Genomic DNA, 21,340 nt, shown 5'->3' with positions numbered 1-21,340 from the left:
CAGATTCCAAATGTGTGAAAATTTGCCTTTGGACCTGGTTACATTTCACTATGACCACTCATTTCCTGATCTCCTGATGGAGTGTAATGTTCACAGAATCTGTCATGTGTAGACCATATCCTAATTTGTTCTACTTTAATGGTGTTCATTAAATTGCCCTAGTGCACCTTGACTTTTTACAATCAATAAACATGATTAATATGTCTGAAAATGACAGGTTATTTTAAAAATAGCATTCTAAGTCACGGCTTAGAATGCATCTTAGGAAACGAGCAGGTGAGTATTTTCTGTAGGCAATGATTAAGGTTGCTGGTCTGAGAAAAATAGCAACATAAAATATATCTCTGAGAAGAAGGTATGTATATGTTTTTCCAATTAATGTCATCACATCTTGACCCATCTGTTTACATGACAAACAGCCAACATAGGTCTCATTTGTAAGAATGACCCATATTAAGGGGATATGACTGAAGAATAAATTAATCAATTAATCCTAGAACACTCCTTTCACTGACTCATGACAAAAAGAGGTGTCTCTGATACTGACAAAGCAGACTCCCCAAATTTGAATTTTCTAATAAATTGACTTTATTATTTTTTGTTGTCAAAATTAATTCATCATTGATAAATTTCTCCATTTATTTGCTTTTCCTTAATAATGTAAATGCTCTATCAAGCCAATGAATATAGAAATTTTGTATCTTTATTAAAGCTTTACTCTTAAGTTATATATGTAAAATTTTTAATAACAGAAAAGTATCAGATTTTCTTTGAAATAGTATAAACAATAAATCTGAACTTTAACAAATCTCTGAATATCATAACTTCCTGGCTATCATTCTTAAAATTGCATTGCTACATGATGTCAGGAAAATTTTAACTACCCAGAAATATTAGTTTTAATCTTAGTTACAAGCACTGTAGTTATCCAAGGGCTATTTTTGGAGGTTAAACAAGTCTAAAATTACACATGCATAATTCTTACTGCTGTCTATTTCCAAATATCAAATAGAAGAGATTTAAGTGAATAGGGTACATAAGAAAGAAAGAAAGAATGAGAAACCATTTCTTGCATACCTAATAAGTTCAAAGCTCCAAGGTAAAATTTAGATAAAGAATGAAAAAGGTCTCTGTCTGTTGGTTGGTTGCTTTGTATTTTCTGTTGCATAATATATTCTTAATCCTGTTTTTAATTGAGAAGTTTGTTAAGCCAAAAGATTTTAAGAATGCATTCAATTAGTTGACAAATGATCTAACAAGAAAATTTCAAAAAAGAAAATGGAAAGGATGCAGAGCAAATTTACTAATACAAAGATTTCTTAAGATTTGGTCTAGTGAAAGATTAGACAATGTTAAATAAAATGAAAATTTAAAAAGTAAAGATAACTGCTTTTGTTTTTTTGGTTTAAAAAATTTTCTCTGAGTATCAAAAGAGTTAAAAGTTTTTTGACTGTTGAAGCTAATTAAGGAAAAATACATAAAAGGTGCATGTATTAAGAGAGATTACATTAAATAAAAATTAATATCATTATTTAAAAGTTTTTGATATCAAAGATAGTAGCACCAAAAATGAAATTAAAATTTAGTGTGGACCAAGATTGGATTTCATTTGTTTGAGCAAAAATAATGTGGTCTGTGCAATATTGGCCAGCAAGGGTTTAGCTCTTTGCAAACTACCTCAGTCTCAAATACAGTGTCAATCTATGCTGGATAATAAAAGTCTAGCATTTATAGAAATTTTACCTGTGCTTTCAGAATCATGTCTTGACTGTGTATTTTATTTATGAAAACAATTTGAAAAATGGGATGCTGCCAGAGAGAAAATACCCAGAAAGTTAGAGTTAAATCCCCTCACATAGGAAGTAGCAGAATAAGATGAAATTTTTAAAAATGGGGAAACCCTGTAATCTGTGATTATTAAATATCTTCATATATTCAAAGGGCTGTCATATCAGGAAGAAATTCTACTCTACACAGTTCTGAGGGGCATTATGAGGATCAAGGGGAAGATGTAGTTGAAACAGCTTTCTATTGAAGACAGGGACAGTTTTTCAATGAGAAATATTACCAGTTGAGATGGTTTATCTTGTGAGAGAATGTTTGCAATTTGTAGCTTAGGTAATTCTTTTTATACTCAATTTATGTTGTATCGAATGTCCTCTGATAGTCCTCTAAATGTAAGAATTTATGATTACTTTTGTCTGAATATCAGACTGTTATCATTAGTGTAAATACATGTGAATAACTCTTGTATTCATCTATTCTCAGAAAAAATTTAAATTTCATATCTTCTCACAACAGACATAGATAGTAGTCTTTTTAATGAGTTTAAATGATAAGTATCTAAAGAAAAGTTTTGATAATTATCCTAAGTTAAAAAATGTGTTACATTTCACAGAAATCTTCTAGGCTCTAGATGCACATTATGTAACTGTTTCTCACACTTAAATGTGCTCTAGTATGATTTTAGAGTGCCTTTTACAGCCTCATGTTTCAAGTGGAGCCAAAAGATGTCTTTGCATAATCTGGTGCCCTGCAGTCTGTACATTCACAGTTGCTGCCTATTGAATTTTCATTAGTCTGCACAACCGGTACTGATCAAAATATTGCCATTGATTTTCCTTGACTTTTATTATTTGCACAATTATTATTTTCAGGATATTTGTTATGTCAGTGATCACACATTTACAGGATGGTCACATGGTAATAAAATACAACAAAATACTCATTTTAAGGTTTCCATGTTGGTTAGATGTTTGCTACTTCCTTGATATCAAACCGTAAGTTTCCTTTGCCAAAAAACAATCCCTGGAGTTTGTAATTTCATATGAGCCAATTCAATATTTTGTGAAAAATGTGCTTCATTAGAAGCAAATTCAGGATTACAATGTTACTTTCTAACCACTGAATTGAGTGGGCTACTTTGAGCCGTACCAGCTGGACAACATATATAATCTTTTGCTTAGAGTAGTGTGTTCCCGGAATTACAATATATTTAAGTAGCACTACTTTGGGAATCCTTTCCTAAATATTTGTGTGCTAAAATTTTAATTCATAGTATACCAATAGCATGGGCTATCCAATATCAAAATAGAGAACAAACAGAGATGTTGAGGACAGATTATTCTTGCTCAGAGTGCTTGTTTCTGCTTTTAGTAAAATTATTTTTGACTTGGTTAGATTCTAAAAGATATAGAAAGAATTTATTTAAATTTTGTATTTCGCTCAAATATGTTGCTAGGGTGATCCTTTTACCTTCAGATTACTGACGAGAATCTTTGTTTGAAATTACATATTCCCAGACCACTGAAGAAATCAAGAATGGTTAAAAATATGAATGGAACTTTATTTTATTTGTTACTTATGAGATTTCCTAAATTTTTTTTCTATTGGAATAAATTGCATGGGTTACTCTATATCATGTACAAAATATTAAATGAATCAGGTGGTTTCTATAAGTAGTAAGGAAGATGGATTCTATGATATTTTTTTGCATCAGAGTAACTGAAAAATTTTCAATATCTGAGAGTGTATAAGAGTAGGGTTTTATATTAGGTAAGTAGAAATTAAATAAATATTCAAGAAATTATTAAATCTATGTTCTCAATGGAAAAAGCTACTGAGTAATAGTAATTTTGAGAAAATCTCTGGAAAGAGAACTGATTTCTAGTAAGTACTAAAGTCAAAGAATATGAGAACATTTAGTTTTCAAAATTAAATAATTATTATTTATTTAATTCCAGTCACTCATGTAAACCTAATGTGTGAGGTATTAGCTTTACATTGGAGCATAAAATAAACTTGCACATTTTTTTCAGGAAACTTTTAATCTTACATGAGGAGAGAGAGAAAAGCAAATCCAACGACAGTAGTCTCATGCTCCAATTTCAAGTGTTACAGTGTGCAATGGAGCACTGAATAAAGAAACCTCGCCCAAACTGGAGAAGGTGCAATCAATAAGCACATTTTAGACATACAGGTCTGAGCTGTGAACTAAAGATCACTTCAAGGAGAACATGAAGGCTATGGGTTTGGGAATCCTGCATAGAAAAGGTGAATGAGAAATGAGAAAACAGAATTGGCCTTAAGAGTCCTTTGCAAATCTGGAAGTGTTCTCTGTCACTAAACAATAAGCTCTGCCAAAGTGGTTGTGGGAATATGAAGAATGATGAAGGGCCAGGTTATATTTTGCCCCTTGGATCTCCCTTCATCTCTTTTCCCTGACTGCCATGAGTAGAGAGGTATTCCTCTCCTATACGCTCCATGGATGTTCTGCCTCATCTCAAGTCCAGAGCAATAGAGTTGCTCTCCATGGGACAGAACTTCTGAATATGTGAACTGAAAATAACCTTTCCCTCTATGTTGTTGTCAGGTATTTTGGCAATAGTGGTAAAAACCCAACACAATAACAAGTATTTCAAAAAATAGTAGAGAACATTTTCATCTTAAGCAATTATATATAAATATAAATCATGTATAATTAGTTGTATCAATACAGATATTCTAGTATTTCACATTATCTATGGGATTTGAGATTATTCTAAATGTTAGCACTGACATTTAAGAAAAATGCCTCTTTTTCACATGCAGAATTGAAAGAGAACCTATGACTTGTTTCCTCTTTTTGGCAAACCTTGAGTTCACTTTTTTCTGGGACTCAAGCCAGGAAGATGGTAATATTCAAACTATGTTGTTTCCCTGTTGTGATATTTATTATTCAATTAATTTTTGATGCTTTCATGTCCTATGGGCAAGAATAGTATGAAATTCCTTAATTACTTTCCGTTTCATATAGAGCTGCTTTGGGTAATCTTAGAAAACAAATTATAATTAAGATTTTAAAAAATCCTCAATTCTACTTTATGCTCTTTAGTCAATATTTAAAATTTGGGTCAATAAAGCACTAGTGAGAGTGATATTCTTAAAACCTCTCTATCAAATGCTTTTTAGCTTTGCAATATTTTGTGCTTTTTATTTTTATATATGAGACTAGGATAATCAAATTTTAAATTTCTTCCCATAGATGAAATGTTCTTATATTTCACAGCTATCTTGTTCCACCCCTGGGTTCAATTGTTAAGACACGGGTCAATTTAAAAAAAATTCTACTTAAAAATAAACATCAATAGATGACAACAGAATTGATTGCCTATTGATTTGTAAGCATCTGATCACACTTCTATCAAGTTCACTTCTTTTGGTTATCAATATGATAAATATTAGGTCATAAATACTTAGAACTACCATTGAAATGTTCTAATATTAGAGTTAGTTGTTCAACTAGCGATACAGGAGTAAAGATTACTTATATTCGTGAATTTGAGAGGATTCACAAGACTTTGCCAAGCATTGTCACTCAAGAATTTAACAAAGGTTAACAATGCTGTACCAGAAGACAAAAAGAACTGCCTGGAGTCCTTGTTGTTCCCACAGGTCTCTAATTTTGAAACTGAGACTAAGAAGATTTTTGCAATGATTCATGGCTTGGAGAAGATGCAAGGGGTCAGATGTTGACTATGAGGTTTTTGCATCTCTCTAGTCAGGTAGCCAAGATAGGCTGTCTGACCTTTAATATCAATTGGTTAAACAAAATCCAGATCCAAAGAAATTTAATCTATAGATAACACAGTGTTTTAGAGCCCCCAAGACTACCTTTTGGACTAATGCTCTATATGAAGAACTAACAAAAGTGGTTATACTTATGAGGAATTACAGTATTATTATAGTAAAATAAACAGATTAAATAAAAGAAAGGGAACTGTCAGGTGGGGTAAAGCCTGGGAGGAACTAAGGACCAGACTCCAGGTATTCTCTTCCAATGGAATTCATCAGATGTGCTTACTGTTTCCAGAAATTACATATGGCAACACGTGCCAAGTGTCCCCAACTCTCAACTCTCCTGAGACTGGCTGTCCAGTGACATCACTGGGATCTGTCATTTATACAGGTAGCACCCACATTCCTGAACTCAGGCACTCAGATTTCAACCAACTCGAGCAAAAATAGGAAGTCAACATAGATCTCATTGTTAGCAAAAACTCTCTGATAAAACTAGCTCCCTTTGCCTAAAATTGCTGGACAACAAAATTGCTCTTATTAGACAGAATATTTTAAAAAATTTAGAATTCATTTGCCAAAACCTAGAGGCGAGCCAGTTACAAAGACTGTGGCCATTCCTGGGAGTGTTGAGGGTTTGAGCAACAGGCCTGCTTTCATAAACACACAGGTTTTTGTTTTCTTTCCCAAGTAGTTTTCAAGGTAACATATAAGACTAAAAAGAAATTTTTGTGTTTAAACAACAGAAAAGACGAATATATTTCAACATGTGAGTTTAATTTGGAGCATTCTACAGACAACTCTATGTATGTATAACATTTACAAAGCAGTTAATAACTTGAATATTAGCTGGCTATTTTAAAGCATAGTAATAATATTTTGGTTATGTGGCATAGGACCTTATTTTGTAGTCATATATGCAGAAGTATTTACAAATTTGGTTATGTTATCAAAATTTTTCAAACAGGATTATAGACAGGATGACAGTATAAATTAAACATATTTTGAAATGAATGATAATTGTATTTGAGAGATGTATTATGTTTTCTTATTACTTTGACATGATAAGAGTTCTAATAATAATTAAATAATAAGAAGAATTTGAGTTATTAAAAGTAATTCTAACAGTTTAAATTTTCATTGGTTATAACGATGGTTTCTTGCTATTTTTGTTAGATATGATAGATTTCCTATGGTTTCATAAGAAAATGTATTTTAAGACCAATTAAAATGAAATATCTTGAAAATATTCATTAATATACAAAGGAGGTGAGAATATATAAAATAATTATTTCAAAATATTAATAGTTACTAATTTCTAAAATCTATATAGATTGCCATTTAATTCTATGCATTTTTTTTCAAAACGTGAATAAAATTAAAAATTCACATTCAGAATTAGTACTGTTTTCCAAGACAAGCAACACGCATTTGAATTATAGTCATTTCTCAGATTTTTTCAAGAAATGAATAAGAGTTTATTAATTTTACATTTTACAAGTTGACTTTTTTTTTAACGAAGCAGTGCTAATTTGGAAATTAATGTTTCAGTATAAAAGTAAATATAACTTAATCCTTTTTCCACTCTCATTTCATAATGGGTTATTAGGCTTAATTCATATTTTGAATCTATGTGTTTTAATTCTTTTTCATTCACATCAGGAGCATTTAGAGCAATGAAACATGGTCTTCCCAAAACCCTACCTTTCTTGGTATGTAGAAATAAAGGTACCTTATTTCTTCCCTGTACTTATTTTTTTTTCTGCCCTTTCAATACTTTTCTGTATTCAAGTCAGAGGGATATTTCCTTCCCAATTTATCTTCCCATTTATCTTCCCAATACATACTTGAGGTTTTCTTTTATCTACCCCAGAGCTCTCTCTTATGCTCCTTCTCCTATTTTTCAACATCTCTTTGCTCCTTTCTCAGTACTATCTTGAGTTTAATATGGCTGAAAATGAACTATTCACACAGCACTTCAATATAGAACCTCCTCATTATCACCTTCGTTTCATCATGATCTTTCTCCAAGTTGCCTAGGCTAAAAATATGTAGTTACAGTTGAATCCATTCTTCTTTCTTATTTGCTATATCTAATTAATAGGAACTAATACTGTTTCAACCCCTATTTTAGTTACTGTTTTTTCTTACTATCCTCTTCTCCACTCATCCTACTCCACCAACAGTTTCAAGATTTTTACCATTAGACCTTTTAATCACTCATTAATAGACTTACTAATAACCTTTATTGCATGTTATTTATTTAAGATTCTACTTCTTAAAAACTAATGAAAACCAGGGTTTCTCCACTTCTGCTGGCAGGTGGAATCTCCATAAGCTTTAGTTCTCCGTAGCCAGAAAGCCCGTTGCTGCTCCACTACCACCGAATGACATACTGCAGTTCTTAAGGGAGGGCTATGCCCTCCTCATATGATTGCAGATTCCAGTAGCTCACCACCAATTTCCATTTTCTTGGTTCTCGTCTCCTGAATTGAAGAAATCCACAGAGGAGGATGTAAGAGTAGGATTTGTTCTACTATGAGTAGAAATAGAACCCCACAGGGAGAGAAGGGATTCAAGAAGGGCAGCAGCTTGAGTGGCTAGTCAAGGGGTTTATATAGAACCTGGGTCAATGCTACTGGTTCAAATGTGTGCTAATTAAAGCTTGGAAAAGTCAAATGCTAATTGTTAACCCTGCAATCCCATTTTTCGGTCTGACCCACTTCCATTTTCCCATTGCTCCTTGGGAAACAGGAGGTTGAGATTCTCCGATGGTGGATGGTGGAGGTTGGGATTTCAAAGCTGTGCCCCTGGGGTATGGAGCAGTTCTAAATGGGCCTGGGCCGGGTCACAGGGAGGCAACAGGTGGGTGTTTTGTGGGTTCTATGCCTCAGGCCTGAGTCAGCTTGGGAGGTTCCATGCAGAGGTACCTGTGCTTGTTGCCTGCACTCCAGGCTACCCAGGTTGCTGCTCCACAGCTCCAGGACTAAGGCTTGGCTTTGCTACTTTCACCACTTCACTAGAATCCAGTCCCTCCACAAGTGCTGGTCTTTAGCAAAATGGAAAGAAAATAAGTACAAATTTCTCTGCATGCCATTTTAGGTGTTCAGCGATTTATCCCCAGTCTGCTTTACATCTGACCACATCTGATCTCAACACTTGTTTAATATTATTCATTCATTGCATTTTTGTACTACTTTTACCTTCTAGTCTCTAGATTTGAATGTGTGTAAAGATGAAGGAAATGAAAGAAGGTTATAAATTGCCAAAACCTTCATATTCCTGTCCAAGAAAGATGAGTTTTCTGTATTTTTATGTCATTGGATTTGCTTTGTGATAGCAAGTAAATTTTGGATTGAATGTGATTAAACTATGATTTGGGATCTATGCTACTATGCTCTCTGTTCAGATAATTATCTTCGTCATTCTTTAATTTCAATGTTGTTGCTACCTTGCTTTTGTGCTTTCTTGTTAGATAGGCTTCCACCTTTCAGCTTGTGATGCAAATGAACACAGCAGTAGAATCCCGGGTAATATTTCATTTCTTGTTTTGTGTTATATAACTCCACTAAAATAAAATATAGGGTATTTTGTAAAAGATCATTAGCATTTTCTAATATGTTTGGCAACTTTAATATTTTATAGTTGCTACTGTTTAATTAGAAAAGTATAAGTTTTTATTTGGATAGTTTAAAGAAAAAATAATCTCTCAGACAATATTGAACTAGGCAATAATTAGAAATATAAGCATCAGATAGAATGTACTTTCAATTAAATTACCTTAATTAAGCAATTTGGTTTCAACTATGATTGTTATCATTATTTTATCTTATTTTAGCATTAGTTTCTAATTTTTACAAATAAAAACCATTGACAATTTTATTTTAAAAGATCTGGCTTAAAGATCTTACTAGGAAACAAAGTCTTTAGACAACTAATTGTAACTACTTTGGATGAGTCTGCTTCTTTATACTTTTCCTGTCACTATCTTTCCAAAAAAAAAAAAAAAAAAAACAAAGAAAGAAAAGCTTAATTATTTGAGACTATATTTGTATATTTGATAAATAAACTGATGGAGACAAGATAAATAAACTATAATCACTTGTTTTCTCTTTTGAGTTATTTCAGAGACAGATTAATAATGGGGTTATGATTAAATGTAATATGTAACGGTTGACATAAAATGTTTATTTTTTTGCATTAACAAAAATACAAAGTAAAATACAAAGAATATGGTATGGGCAATGCATTGGTTTTAATTACTCTTCGGGTTGATTAAGTTGACAACAAAAAAATGAGATTCTCAGATTGTAGCTAATACAAGCAGAGTCCTGACTGTCATTGTGTTAATTAGATGTCCACAGATTTCTAGGTTACATATGATAAAAAGTTCATTCAATTTATCATAATATCGATAGTAAACACATACACTATGGGAGTACTATAACATTTCCAATTTAAAAGAAAGTGAATTATGAGTTAAATGATATTTTCATGGATATTATGAAATTTTATGAAAGATACATGGGTTACTTTTTAAACTTGAAAATAGAATTTTATCTTCTATTTATGACTTTACACTCTTCTAACAGTGCACACTTCCAAATGTCTATTTTTTTCGGAGATAATTTACAGAGAATATTTTTATAGGACTAAGTTTGTATTCCAAGGAACTCATAATTAAGAGAGTAAAAAGGGAGAAAAAGAAATATAAAACACAATGAAATTATGTGAAGATACACAAAATAAATTGTACCCTTAGAATAAAGAATGGCAACTGTATAAATCATTCTGCTCATTCTCATCCATTTAATGACCTTTCAATTACTTTTATTACAAGGTTCTCATTAAAATAAAAAAAATTATAAGCCATATAAAACTATCTCTTGTTAGTCATGCCAGTGAGCAAGTAGTGGAATATAAATTAACAATTACAAATGGTATATATAGATAGTTATATACTTTAAATACCAGTATATTTAATTGCAAAATATGTGTGTTTGTGCATGTATGATTGATATGAAAAGATAAACAGTTAATTCTCAACTATTTGTGTCATATTTCAAAAGTGACTGGTATATCCATGAAGAGTTATTTGACTTTTACAAAATTTGAATAGGATATTAATAATAATATCCCACACAAAATAAAAGGTTATTTCAAACATTTGGAGAGGTTGATTAATTTAGATGACTTTAAAGTTATTACAAATGTTTTCAGTAAACAATAATATTTTACCTTTTTGCATCAGAAAATTATGACTACACAATTGTTATTAAGAAATGGCAATTTAGACTATGGAGTATTTAATAATATCCAAGATAAACAAATTTATGGAATTTGATTGAATCAGGAAGATAGACAAATCATTTGTTGATTTATTATAGGAATTGGGGTTTACCTGATGGTAGGAGAAGAACTTATGAAAGTTGCAATCTTTTACCACATTCTCTGAAAAAAAAATGGAATGGCTAATGAAGCTAGGCTACAGCAACATCTAGAAAGTTGAAGTTGGAAAATGCTGAACCAATTAAGGACTGCATTTGATTGTCTTGGGCAAAAACAGAAGTTAGAGGATGATCCTGAAAGGTCACCATATCTAACCACTAAAATTGAGAAATAATTGTTGAAAAAAGTCAGGATGTCCAATTATCTGACCATTTTCACTATGAAAGAGCACATGGAGCCACTGCAATGCTGTAGCATCCGTCTATTACAGCTTCCCCCAAATTAGAGCCTCTTGGCCTGGCCTCCTTCTCTCATTAGTAAACTCTTACTCAGAGCTAAAGGGAAAGTATGTGCTGGAAATGGAAGTTTATTACATTAGGAGATGTCTAAAAACTAGATAGTCTTTCTCAAATTTATAGCTACCTACCCAGGGTAGCCCACTTCTTTACCAGCTCAGTTAGTATCATCCTCTTTATTTTTATTAATTTCTATAAACAGAAACATCATGCTCTTGTCTACCTACACAGAATAATCTCATCTACAACTTCTTTCAGCTAAGTTTCAGTGTTAGAAGTCAAACCATTATATACATACAGACCTTTTATTAATACATACAATATAATTACATTTATATTTGTATTCATATGAGATTTATTACAATTGAATGGGTATACAATTGTAGAAGATGACTAAACCAGTCTAATATGTACAGGGTCAGGAAGGGACGGTTGTGGACAAGCTGGAAACTTTTCCTCCTAGGAGGAAGTTCTATGTCTGCTGAATGCAATCTTGGAGGTTCAGGAGAAGGGAAGGAGTTTATACATCTAATTGTGGATCTTGCTCCTGTTGGGAGTCTCCTAATTTAGGAAAAGCTGAAACTGACTGACTGGGATGGTTTTATGATCAGGCATAGAGGAAAGTATTTCTAGGATTAAATGCATCTCCACTGGCAGGAAATACTTTGTTTTGTCAATTAAAAACACTGTATCTGGGAAAGCACCTGTAGTTGCAGTAACTGAAAGACTATAAAAATGATGTTCTTCTGTGAACTTACAAGATGCATATCTTATACACATATTAAATAGGTAAGACAAAAGAGGAAATTTTAAAAATCAGTTATCTCTTCTATTTTCAAGCCTTTGATAATGATACTAATTTCCGTAATTGCTCCAGTTTTACATTCTTGTTCAAAGATAATTATTTTCATAAAGAGTAGCTCTGACATCACAGACCAGGGAATCAATATGGAGATTTTACCAGGAACTAACTGTATTCATACATTGCATTCTTGGTCTGGGGAAAACAAAACAAAATAAAACACACTCATGTGCATGTGCGCACGCACACACACACACAAAGAATGAGTTCCAATACACGCGCACACACACACACATACACAAAGAATGAGTTTCAATACCCACTGGCATTACTGTGAATTCCCATCAGCTCAATAACCCATTTAGCACCTGTTCTCTATAAACCTGCTTATTGTGGTACTTTGGTTCCCCAGAAGTTGAGAAATATTATATGTGTGCAATATTTCCTGAAAATACTTCTCTTCTTATTAATAGCCATAGGGAAATAAGGGGAAAGGGGGAATAAAGTGAGAAAATGTTTCGTTTTACACTTAAAATACATCTACTTCTCTTTTTATTTCTTATGTAACACCTTAAAGAATTTTAAAGATAAATGAGAAAATAATTTAATGGTGTGTATTCATATGTTATTAATGATATATTTTAATGTGTATTTAGGCCAGATGCAAATAGCATTTTTCATGAATTGCTATAAGAAATACTATAAAATATAAATTATAAAAACTACACAGTACTAGTCTTCATATTAGTTATGTAACATAGACATGCCATTTAAGATACTTTGGTTTTTCTCCATTTAAAAGTTTCTGAAGCTATGAAAAACTATTTTGGTATTATAATCACATAACCCTGAGAACTGTATGTCTTTAGGTGGAAAAAAAAGGACTTTTTTGTAAAGAGGAACATGTTTAATGTACTGCATAAAACAACAAAAAATAGATGTTGAATTGATGTGTTTTTCCAATATCCACCTGAAATTTGATATCCCAAAAATAGAATTCAATGTACTATAAGTGATCATTAAATGTTTTTAATGATTGAATGAGTAAAGCATTCTTGTGAGCATACCTAGAATTAGAACAAGTCTTTTTTTAAATAGTTTTCGGCATGACATTTAAAGAAGAATTCCTTCTGTCAAAAATAACTTGCAGAGAAATAGATTCAACAAAATATGCCTATATGGAATTAGGACTCCTATTCTCTTCCATTAATCTAATTCAATTTATTGTACTAAGTTCTCTTATAAATGCATCTGTGCACTGCAGAAATGTCAGTGAATGTAATAGAGGGACTTCCAGGGAGATTTATCATGGGTTGTAATTTTTAAACTACCCACATTGTTGTGCCGTGAAGGATCACAGATGAAACTTATTTGAAATCACTGCTTCTTAACATGATCTTGAAAAGCTTAAAAGGTCATCAGAATCCCCATTGTGACTTAGAGTTAAAACATAAGTTAAAATGTAACAGGGAAAATTTAACCAAGACATATAACTATCCTCTGTTTTGGAATGGATATAAGTTTTGAGGTTTGTTGAAACATTTTCAAGTGAAATGTGGGTGGACTTATTTTATTTCAAAATTAACAAGATATATTATAGTGTTATACCAAATATGTATGAATTAATGTATTTAATCAAAACCAGAATGTTTGGTCAAAACTGTTGAGTCATTGATTATAGAGTCCTACACAAGAAAATGAGGAGGCCTCATCCTTGCTCTGTAAGATGATAACCGGGGAAGGAGGATAAAAGCAGGTGAAGGGTCTATAAGACACAAGAGAAAAACACAAATATCTGTATTGATTTAAATGAAATACAAGAATTCAGATGCGTAAGTTGATTAAAACCTGGAGACTATATATAATGGCATTAATTTGCCCTGGGAAACCTAATCACCTATGTTTCATATTTTTAAACAAGAAAGCAGATCAAGGTAACCAACAACACATAGTTCAACCTAAGACATAAGGAAAAACAAGTCTCTACATGAATAAAAGAGAAGTTTTTGAGGAAGTTTACATAAAAACTTAAAAATTCTATTAAATATATATCATAAGGTTTAATTTTCTAAATTATTTTCAAATGTATTTATATGCACTTAAACCTTTATTTCTTCATGTGCTTTTAAAAGTATTAACTAATAACTTAACTTGCAAATTCATTGGGAAAATAACAGCGTTGTGGCAGGAAATACCTGGAAAACATATGATAAAAATTTTATTAAAATAAATAAAATGTCCCTAAATAAAAAGTGGACTGCTATATTCTTCTTTCCCTAAAAAAAATTAATAGAAATAAAAAAGTATTGTTTCTTAGAAGTGAGATATAAGATCCTGTGTTTGGAGACAATAGTATCTAATATTATCCAGTATCCCATTGTACTTAAGACAGGTTTTTTATTGAATAAATGAAGTATAATCATTGTTGCAAAGTTCATAATTACTTTTAGGTTCTGTTGTTCTTTGGGGCAATACATAAGTTGGGACCCCCATAGAAAAGCAATGTCATGAATAATTAAAAATAAAATAAAATCAAGAAGTTTTTCACTACTCCTGTTTTGCCAGAATGCAACTATTACTAGGTAAATAATATATTTTCAAAAAAATAATTGAGACTTAATTTTGGAAACATTTTTAGTAAGTATATGAATATGACAATGTCGGAAAAGAAAAAAAATTGATGTAAAAGTTTGCAAATAGCATAGAGGCATCTACATTAGCAAAAAACAAAAATGCAATAAGTACTATGCACTATGATAGGTATAAAATATTGGGAGATAGAATGCTTTCATAAATGAACCTAGCAAACCATATCTTAAATTAACCTTAAATATTTCTGATTGCTGTCATTGATATAATATATTTGAGTACAAAGAGGTGCTATAATTTACTCTCATTCCTGAATAGCACAAAACCAAAAGATTTACATTATTTGGTACATTCTACTGCAGTCTTTGATAAAGCATCTAATTCCTTTATTTTCCTTACAAAAACCATTAAATTTATCAAAATGATTACTCATATTTCAAACTTAAAACAATTTTCTGTATTCAAAGATGTTTCTAGTGTTCTCTAAAAGTCATATTGCCTTTGGTCTGACTTGTAGGTGTATAGTAGGACATGATGCTATAACTTCTATTGGAGGCAATTGAAGGAGATGCTCCATTTACCTCTCAGGTGAAGGCAGGTCATCAGATTACTTGATCTTCCCTGTCTTTATTTATTTTCATTAATCTTGTGAAATAGCAGTGTTCTATTTTATCAGAAAATATAGTGATATGATTTTACAACTTCTCTGTCATTTCAAGGCTTTATAGTCTATATTGTAAATCTTAAATTTTCTTAGCAAACTCCTTGTACACAGTCATTGCACAATTTGTAAGTTAATTTCTATAACTTTACAACTTTTTTCTCTTTTGGGCTTATAACTGCTTTAAGAAATCATTAAATCCAAAAACAACCCAAAATTGGAAGAACCGTTCAGCTGCCAAATGTATATTTTTATGTTGGGGATCTCAAACAAAAATAAGAGCAGCTGGCTTATCTGAGTCATGGTTGCTGGGGCAAATGAAACCAAATGACACAACCCAAGTGTATCACTGGTAAATATATCTAAGACTTGTTCTGCTGTGTCTAGAAATTATTCAAAATTTGTGTTAGTCAGATTTTCATGTTGTGACAAAATTCCTGTGAAAATTAACTTTTAAGGAGGGAAGAATAATTTTGACTCATGTTTTCAAAGGTGTCAGTCCATGGCCACTTGGCCTTATTCTTTGGGCCTTCTTTTGGGTGAGGCAGAACATCATGGCAGGGATCATGTGGTGGAACAGAGTGACTCACTTTTTGGAAGCCAGGAAGCAAAAAGAGAGAGGAAAGTCCTGAATACCAATGTTCCCTTCAGTGGCATTCCTCCAATGACCTAACTTTCTTCCAATATGCCTCACCTCCCAGTGGTTCCACCTCCTCCCAATATCACCCGAAGCTTCTGGCCAAAGCTTTTGTATATGAGTACCTTCAGGTACATTTATATCTCAAAAATTTACATGTATATATCTAAAGATAGACCAATCTATGATAAAGATTCAATTTTTGTTTGGTCTAGAAATTTGATTAAAAAAGTTAGATACATGAACAAAATTCAGAACCTTAAAATATTCTATGTCTAATAAAACAACCTTGAAAGAGTTGTGATTTTTACCCCCAGGAAATAAAATTATTGTTACACTTAAAATCTCCTAACTCCTTTTCTAGGGTCCATTCTTTTAAGCCATGAACTTTCTCTTTCTCAATAATGATAACAATTCTAATGTTTTATACAATATTCTGAATGCATAGTCATTTGTTTATGGACCATTTACAACAATACTATACAGCAACTACTGTCATGCATTTAGTCAATGAAACACCCATAGAAATGGACTTTACATGATATTTCATGATCACACAGGAAGTGGTTTTAAGTACCCAGGACCATGTCTCAATCATTAGATTAGGCTGCCTCTATTTTGCTAGTAATGTTTGTAAAAATAACTAGATTCTTATATTATCCCACATACAACTCTATGTCAGCAGCTTCCAAGAGGACTGACATGAAGTCTCTTTATCCACTATGAAGCTATATTGTGCATACCTCTGTCTGCCTTTGCATGTGCCAAACATGGATGGTGGCTTCCTCACTCATAGCAAGCTTCAAATACATAGTCTTTGCTTGCTCTTATTTTGCTGACCTTTATTTATTTCCACAATCTTATATTTTCAATCTGATATAACCTTACTATTTTTGATAATATTGATCCAATTATGCTAAAATTTTGGTATTATTACTCTATGTGACAAGACATACCAGAACTGTATGTATTAATATTGACTAAGACATGTATGGTTATGCCTTTTATAAAAATGAAACAAATGTAATGTAGGGTGGGTAATGGCACTGAATTTATATTTAGACAATTTAAAATTTGATGCTATAGAAGCACATCAAAAGAGTTGCTCACTACTGTTGTCTAATAATTAGTTCCCATGTGTGTTCTTCTCAACTTTCAACCCACATTCGTTACTAACATAAAAGCATGGGGCTAGGAATTTTAATATCACAATATAGGAGGTAATTTTTTTGCATTTGAGTTGGATCAATTACGTTTCTTCTCTGTGAATGGATTATTTGAGATGGAAATTTTTATTATTCTCTCTATGCTTTTCCAATAATCCACATATTATAAGAATCTAATCAAGGTACTATATTTACTTGACTAATGATTTGTTTTGTAGCAGAAAAAAAGGTATCCTGAAGTGCATGGTTTTAAATGATTTAAAGAAAAGACACATATAAACATACAAATTTGAAAATAATTCAATTGATATCCTAGAGAAGAAGATGAAAAAGAATTATGCCTTTATAAGTAGAAATAGTGAGAGAATATAGTCCCATGATTTTAGGAGCTGATATAATTCAAGATTCTAATGAGTTGAGGAAGCTATCCACTCCAAACTTGTGTTTTCTGGAGGTTTTTGGAGTATCAGGGCAAAGACAGACTGATCACTTATAAACTTATGGTGAATAATACAAATTTAGAGGTTTTGAAAAAATAAAGGTAAACTGAAATGTGTAGTCTTGTGCACTAGTTAAGCAACTTCTTACCAATAAGGTAATTGGAAGGATACTTAATGCCACAGAATATCTGATTTTCCATGTAATACAATAATGAAAAGCAAGTTAAATATGTTATTTATACATCTTAAACCTTCTTTCCATTCTCTGGTCTTCTATTGTTTTAATATTGAACTTTAGTCAGACTTAAACACCCAATACAATGAAGGTTTGTTTTCTAGTTGAAGAATCACCTCTGCTTTCTTTTCTGTCAAAAAGAATCAAAGTTGTTGAGTGCTGCTTCAGCACTTTCCTCCAGATACACTGAGCTAGATTATCAGACTCATGTTAGACCAGCTGTCAAGGGTATTGAGCCTGCATTTTGCTAATAAGTCTAGGTACCATAGTGTCTTAGATCACTTCAGAAAAATCTCACAGATTCAGTAACTTTAAGCATAAGTTAATTGTACTTCCAAAACAAAAACCATATTTATCTAGAAAGTTCAGTTTAGGACATTAGATTTTGGATAATAGCATTCGAGCCTTGAAATGGAAAAAAAAAATTGGGGGGAATTTTTATAACATAAACAATATTTCTTAGTAATTTGTGAGTATTTCTACATAAAATTAATTTTACTTCTGAAACTGCAAACCTGATGAAGTATTTTAAGTATTAGTAAAATGAGTTTTAGTTTTCCTTCTTCAACTTAATCAGTTTTCACTTGACTATATTTATAAAAATAAATCCCAATTTAAAACAGTTCTTGGTGGAGCTTGGCGACTTGACAAGGTGAGATGCTGATCCGGCTTCAGGAGCTGTTATGACTGAAGGTGGCCCGGCATGACCAGCTGAACCGCCTAAAGGTTGAAGAACTGGCTCTCCAATCAATAATCAATTCTAGAAAAGGGGATGAGATGCTGTCGTCTTCTCAGCCTGTCCCAGAACAGTCACATGATATGTTGGTGCATGTAGACAATGAAGCATCAATTAACCAAACTGCGCTGGAATTGAGCACAAAGGGCCATGTGATGGAAGAAGAGGAAGAGGAAGAAGAAGAATCAGATTCCTAAAGGGGGAGGAGAGCCAGAGTTAGTTATAAAATTTACATTTCTAAGCCTCAGGCACTTTCTTCAAAGAAGTTCTAAGGCCTACTTGAAGGAGAAGCGAGAACCATAGAAGGAATGTCTCATTGTACAAATGGCTTCATCAGAGGTACTTCAAGTTTCAGAATGTTTTAACAAAAGTTAATAACAAAATCAAAGATACAGTGTCTTAGAATTGAGGAATTTGGATGGTGCAGTGTCTGTAATATGATTAGATTTAGTAGTTAGGTTCAAACAAAATTTCCTCTGAAATTCTATTGAGAAAGTCTGGAATTTGCAAAAAGGGCAGAGTTTAAACACATGCTAGCCTTTCCAGTCAACAACGCCTCTTTCAAGAAAACCAACTATGTGCTGTTTGTGTGCTACTGAACACTTGTGAACAGAGTTAGATCACAGTCTAGGAGAGAAAGACGACAAGGTGAAGGACAGGACCACTTGAGAGCACAAGCTGCTACCAATGTCAGAGGCATGGAAACACTGCCACCTTAGTCTGCCTTGTGTGGCTATTACCACATCTAGCTTGAAATATCATTAATAAATGGTGCTTCGAAATAAATTATAACTATCATAGAGCTTGCTGGTTTCCAGAAACCAAGGGAGAAAGCAGCATTTCCTCCTCAGGGAAATGGCAAGATCACCTAAAATAAAACCCATTTCTGGCCCTTAGAGAGGAGGAAGATATCAAACAGTGTGCTTGGGAGATTGGATTTTTTAATAAAGAGAATTAAAAAAAAAAAAAAACCAGTTCTTTACTGGTGCAGTGGAATATGGCTATAATCCCAGTGGCTCTGGAGATTGAAGCAGGAGAATCCAAAGTTCAAAACCAGCCTCAGCAACTGTGAGGCACTAAGCAACTCAGTGAGTACCTGTCTCTAAATTAAAAAGTACAAAATAGAGGTAGGGATGTGGCTCAGTTGTTGAGTGTCCATGAGTTTAATTCCATATATCTACCCCTCAAAAAACAATCGGTCTTAAAAAGTCTTATCTTCTGTATTCATAATGTAAAAATCAAAGTCTCAAATGGATATGTCAGTGCAAAGGTGATTATCCATTGTTTTGTTCAAGATATTTATAGACAAAATTAATGGTAGTGATGAATTTAATTTGAACATCAATCGGTTATTTATACACACACACACACACACACACACACACATGCACACACAATGCAATGTATACTTTTCAACATTGTAGCAGAAGCAACCCCACAGATGTATAAAAAACTCAGGTTAGCAGGATAAATTTTGCCACTGTTGTCTCCAAGTCTAGCAATTGAACTCAATGGAAATAATCCTTTAGTAATCAGCTGGTTCATAAGAATACTCCATTTACAGATTCTCAACCTAACCCTGCATTTAAAACAGGCAATCTAAACATGTTCTCAGTGGATAAGAATAAGCCCTGAAGAGCTACTCTTTAGACTTTATATTTTTCCACAGAAACTAGACTTCAAAGATATTCTGAAAACACCATAAAGTTTCAAACTACAGTGCCTGCAAACTTTGCACATGGCTTCCATTGACATCAATCAGAATTCTATATGCATGGACTGAGGGCAAAGCATAACCTTTTATATGGTCGACAATATGTTTGAAATGACTACAAAAATGTCTGAAACTTCAAACACTGTGCTGACTTTACACTTTCAAAGGACACTTAGTTTTAAGAACCCAACAAATGTTAAATATGCTGGGTTTTACTAGTTTAATTTAAAATTTTAAAAACTTCACAGGAAATTCTTTGCAATTTGAAGGTCAAAATTAAATTAACTGAAAAAATCTAAAAAAGTTGAAGTAGTTTATGGTGGCTTTTGAATATCTTTTTATTTACTTATTTCTTCTCTTGCAAGGTATTGATTTGATAAGAAAATAATAATAGTAAAAACAATTTGACAGTAATTTGGGCAAAAAAAAAAAACCCTATGAAATAAAATTTAAATGATAATTATAAAAGTTAAAATAAATCAAGCCCTGAATACAACAGAAAGTATTTAAAAACTAAACAATTTAATTAGGATCATATTTAAGATTCACAAAGTTTTAATGCCTTGGATTCCTCTATACTGATTCCTGAAATGCTATAGTTCATGAATATGGTTGAACTGTGCCTTGTACAAAGAAAAATTTTAATGGTATTCTGTTTCCTGAAATTTATGTTGAATGGTTTTTCTGAATTTAAACAAACCAATTTGTTACGTGTACAAAAATGAATTTTTAAACTTATTTCTCATTATGCATGGGATACAGTACTCAATACTAGGCTCCATGACATTTCTCATTTCCAAAAAATATTAAAATACAAATGTTACATGGAGATAAATAACATTAATCTTCTATTAGAAAAAATATTAAAATTATTTAGTGGAAATCAAAATATACTTATCTGAAACTAACGTCTTTTCTGATAAGATGTACTATCAGTCAAGGAAAATTAGAAAACTTTGAAGTATAAAGAAGGAGGAAGAATGGAAGTAAGAGGTCTCCAAAAAGACTTAACTTCTTTACTATTATTCTTTCTCATATTAAAATTCAGTCCTAGAATATT

The 21,340-nt window shown here is 32.1% G+C and overlaps 1 protein-coding gene across 1 annotated transcript; it reads left to right on the top strand.

The window, feature by feature from the left end:
- The first annotated feature begins 8,327 nt into the window (after window positions 1-8,327).
- LOC124993743 (snRNA-activating protein complex subunit 5-like) lies at window positions 8,328-18,787 on the top strand. The gene is made up of 3 exons (XM_047565521.1): window positions 8,328-8,421; window positions 18,454-18,482; window positions 18,524-18,787. Exons 1-3 carry the CDS (start codon window positions 8,328-8,330, stop codon window positions 18,761-18,763), a joined length of 363 nt encoding a protein of 120 aa, XP_047421477.1. The 3' UTR covers window positions 18,764-18,787.
- The last annotated feature ends 2,553 nt before the right edge of the window (window positions 18,788-21,340 follow it).

This window comes from Sciurus carolinensis, chromosome 9, assembly GCF_902686445.1.
Source record: "Sciurus carolinensis chromosome 9, mSciCar1.2, whole genome shotgun sequence".
In the NCBI taxonomy this organism is placed as follows: Eukaryota; Metazoa; Chordata; class Mammalia; order Rodentia; family Sciuridae; genus Sciurus; species Sciurus carolinensis.
Note: the sequence above shows the minus strand (reverse complement) of the source record. Positions and strands in the feature narration are given on the sequence as shown.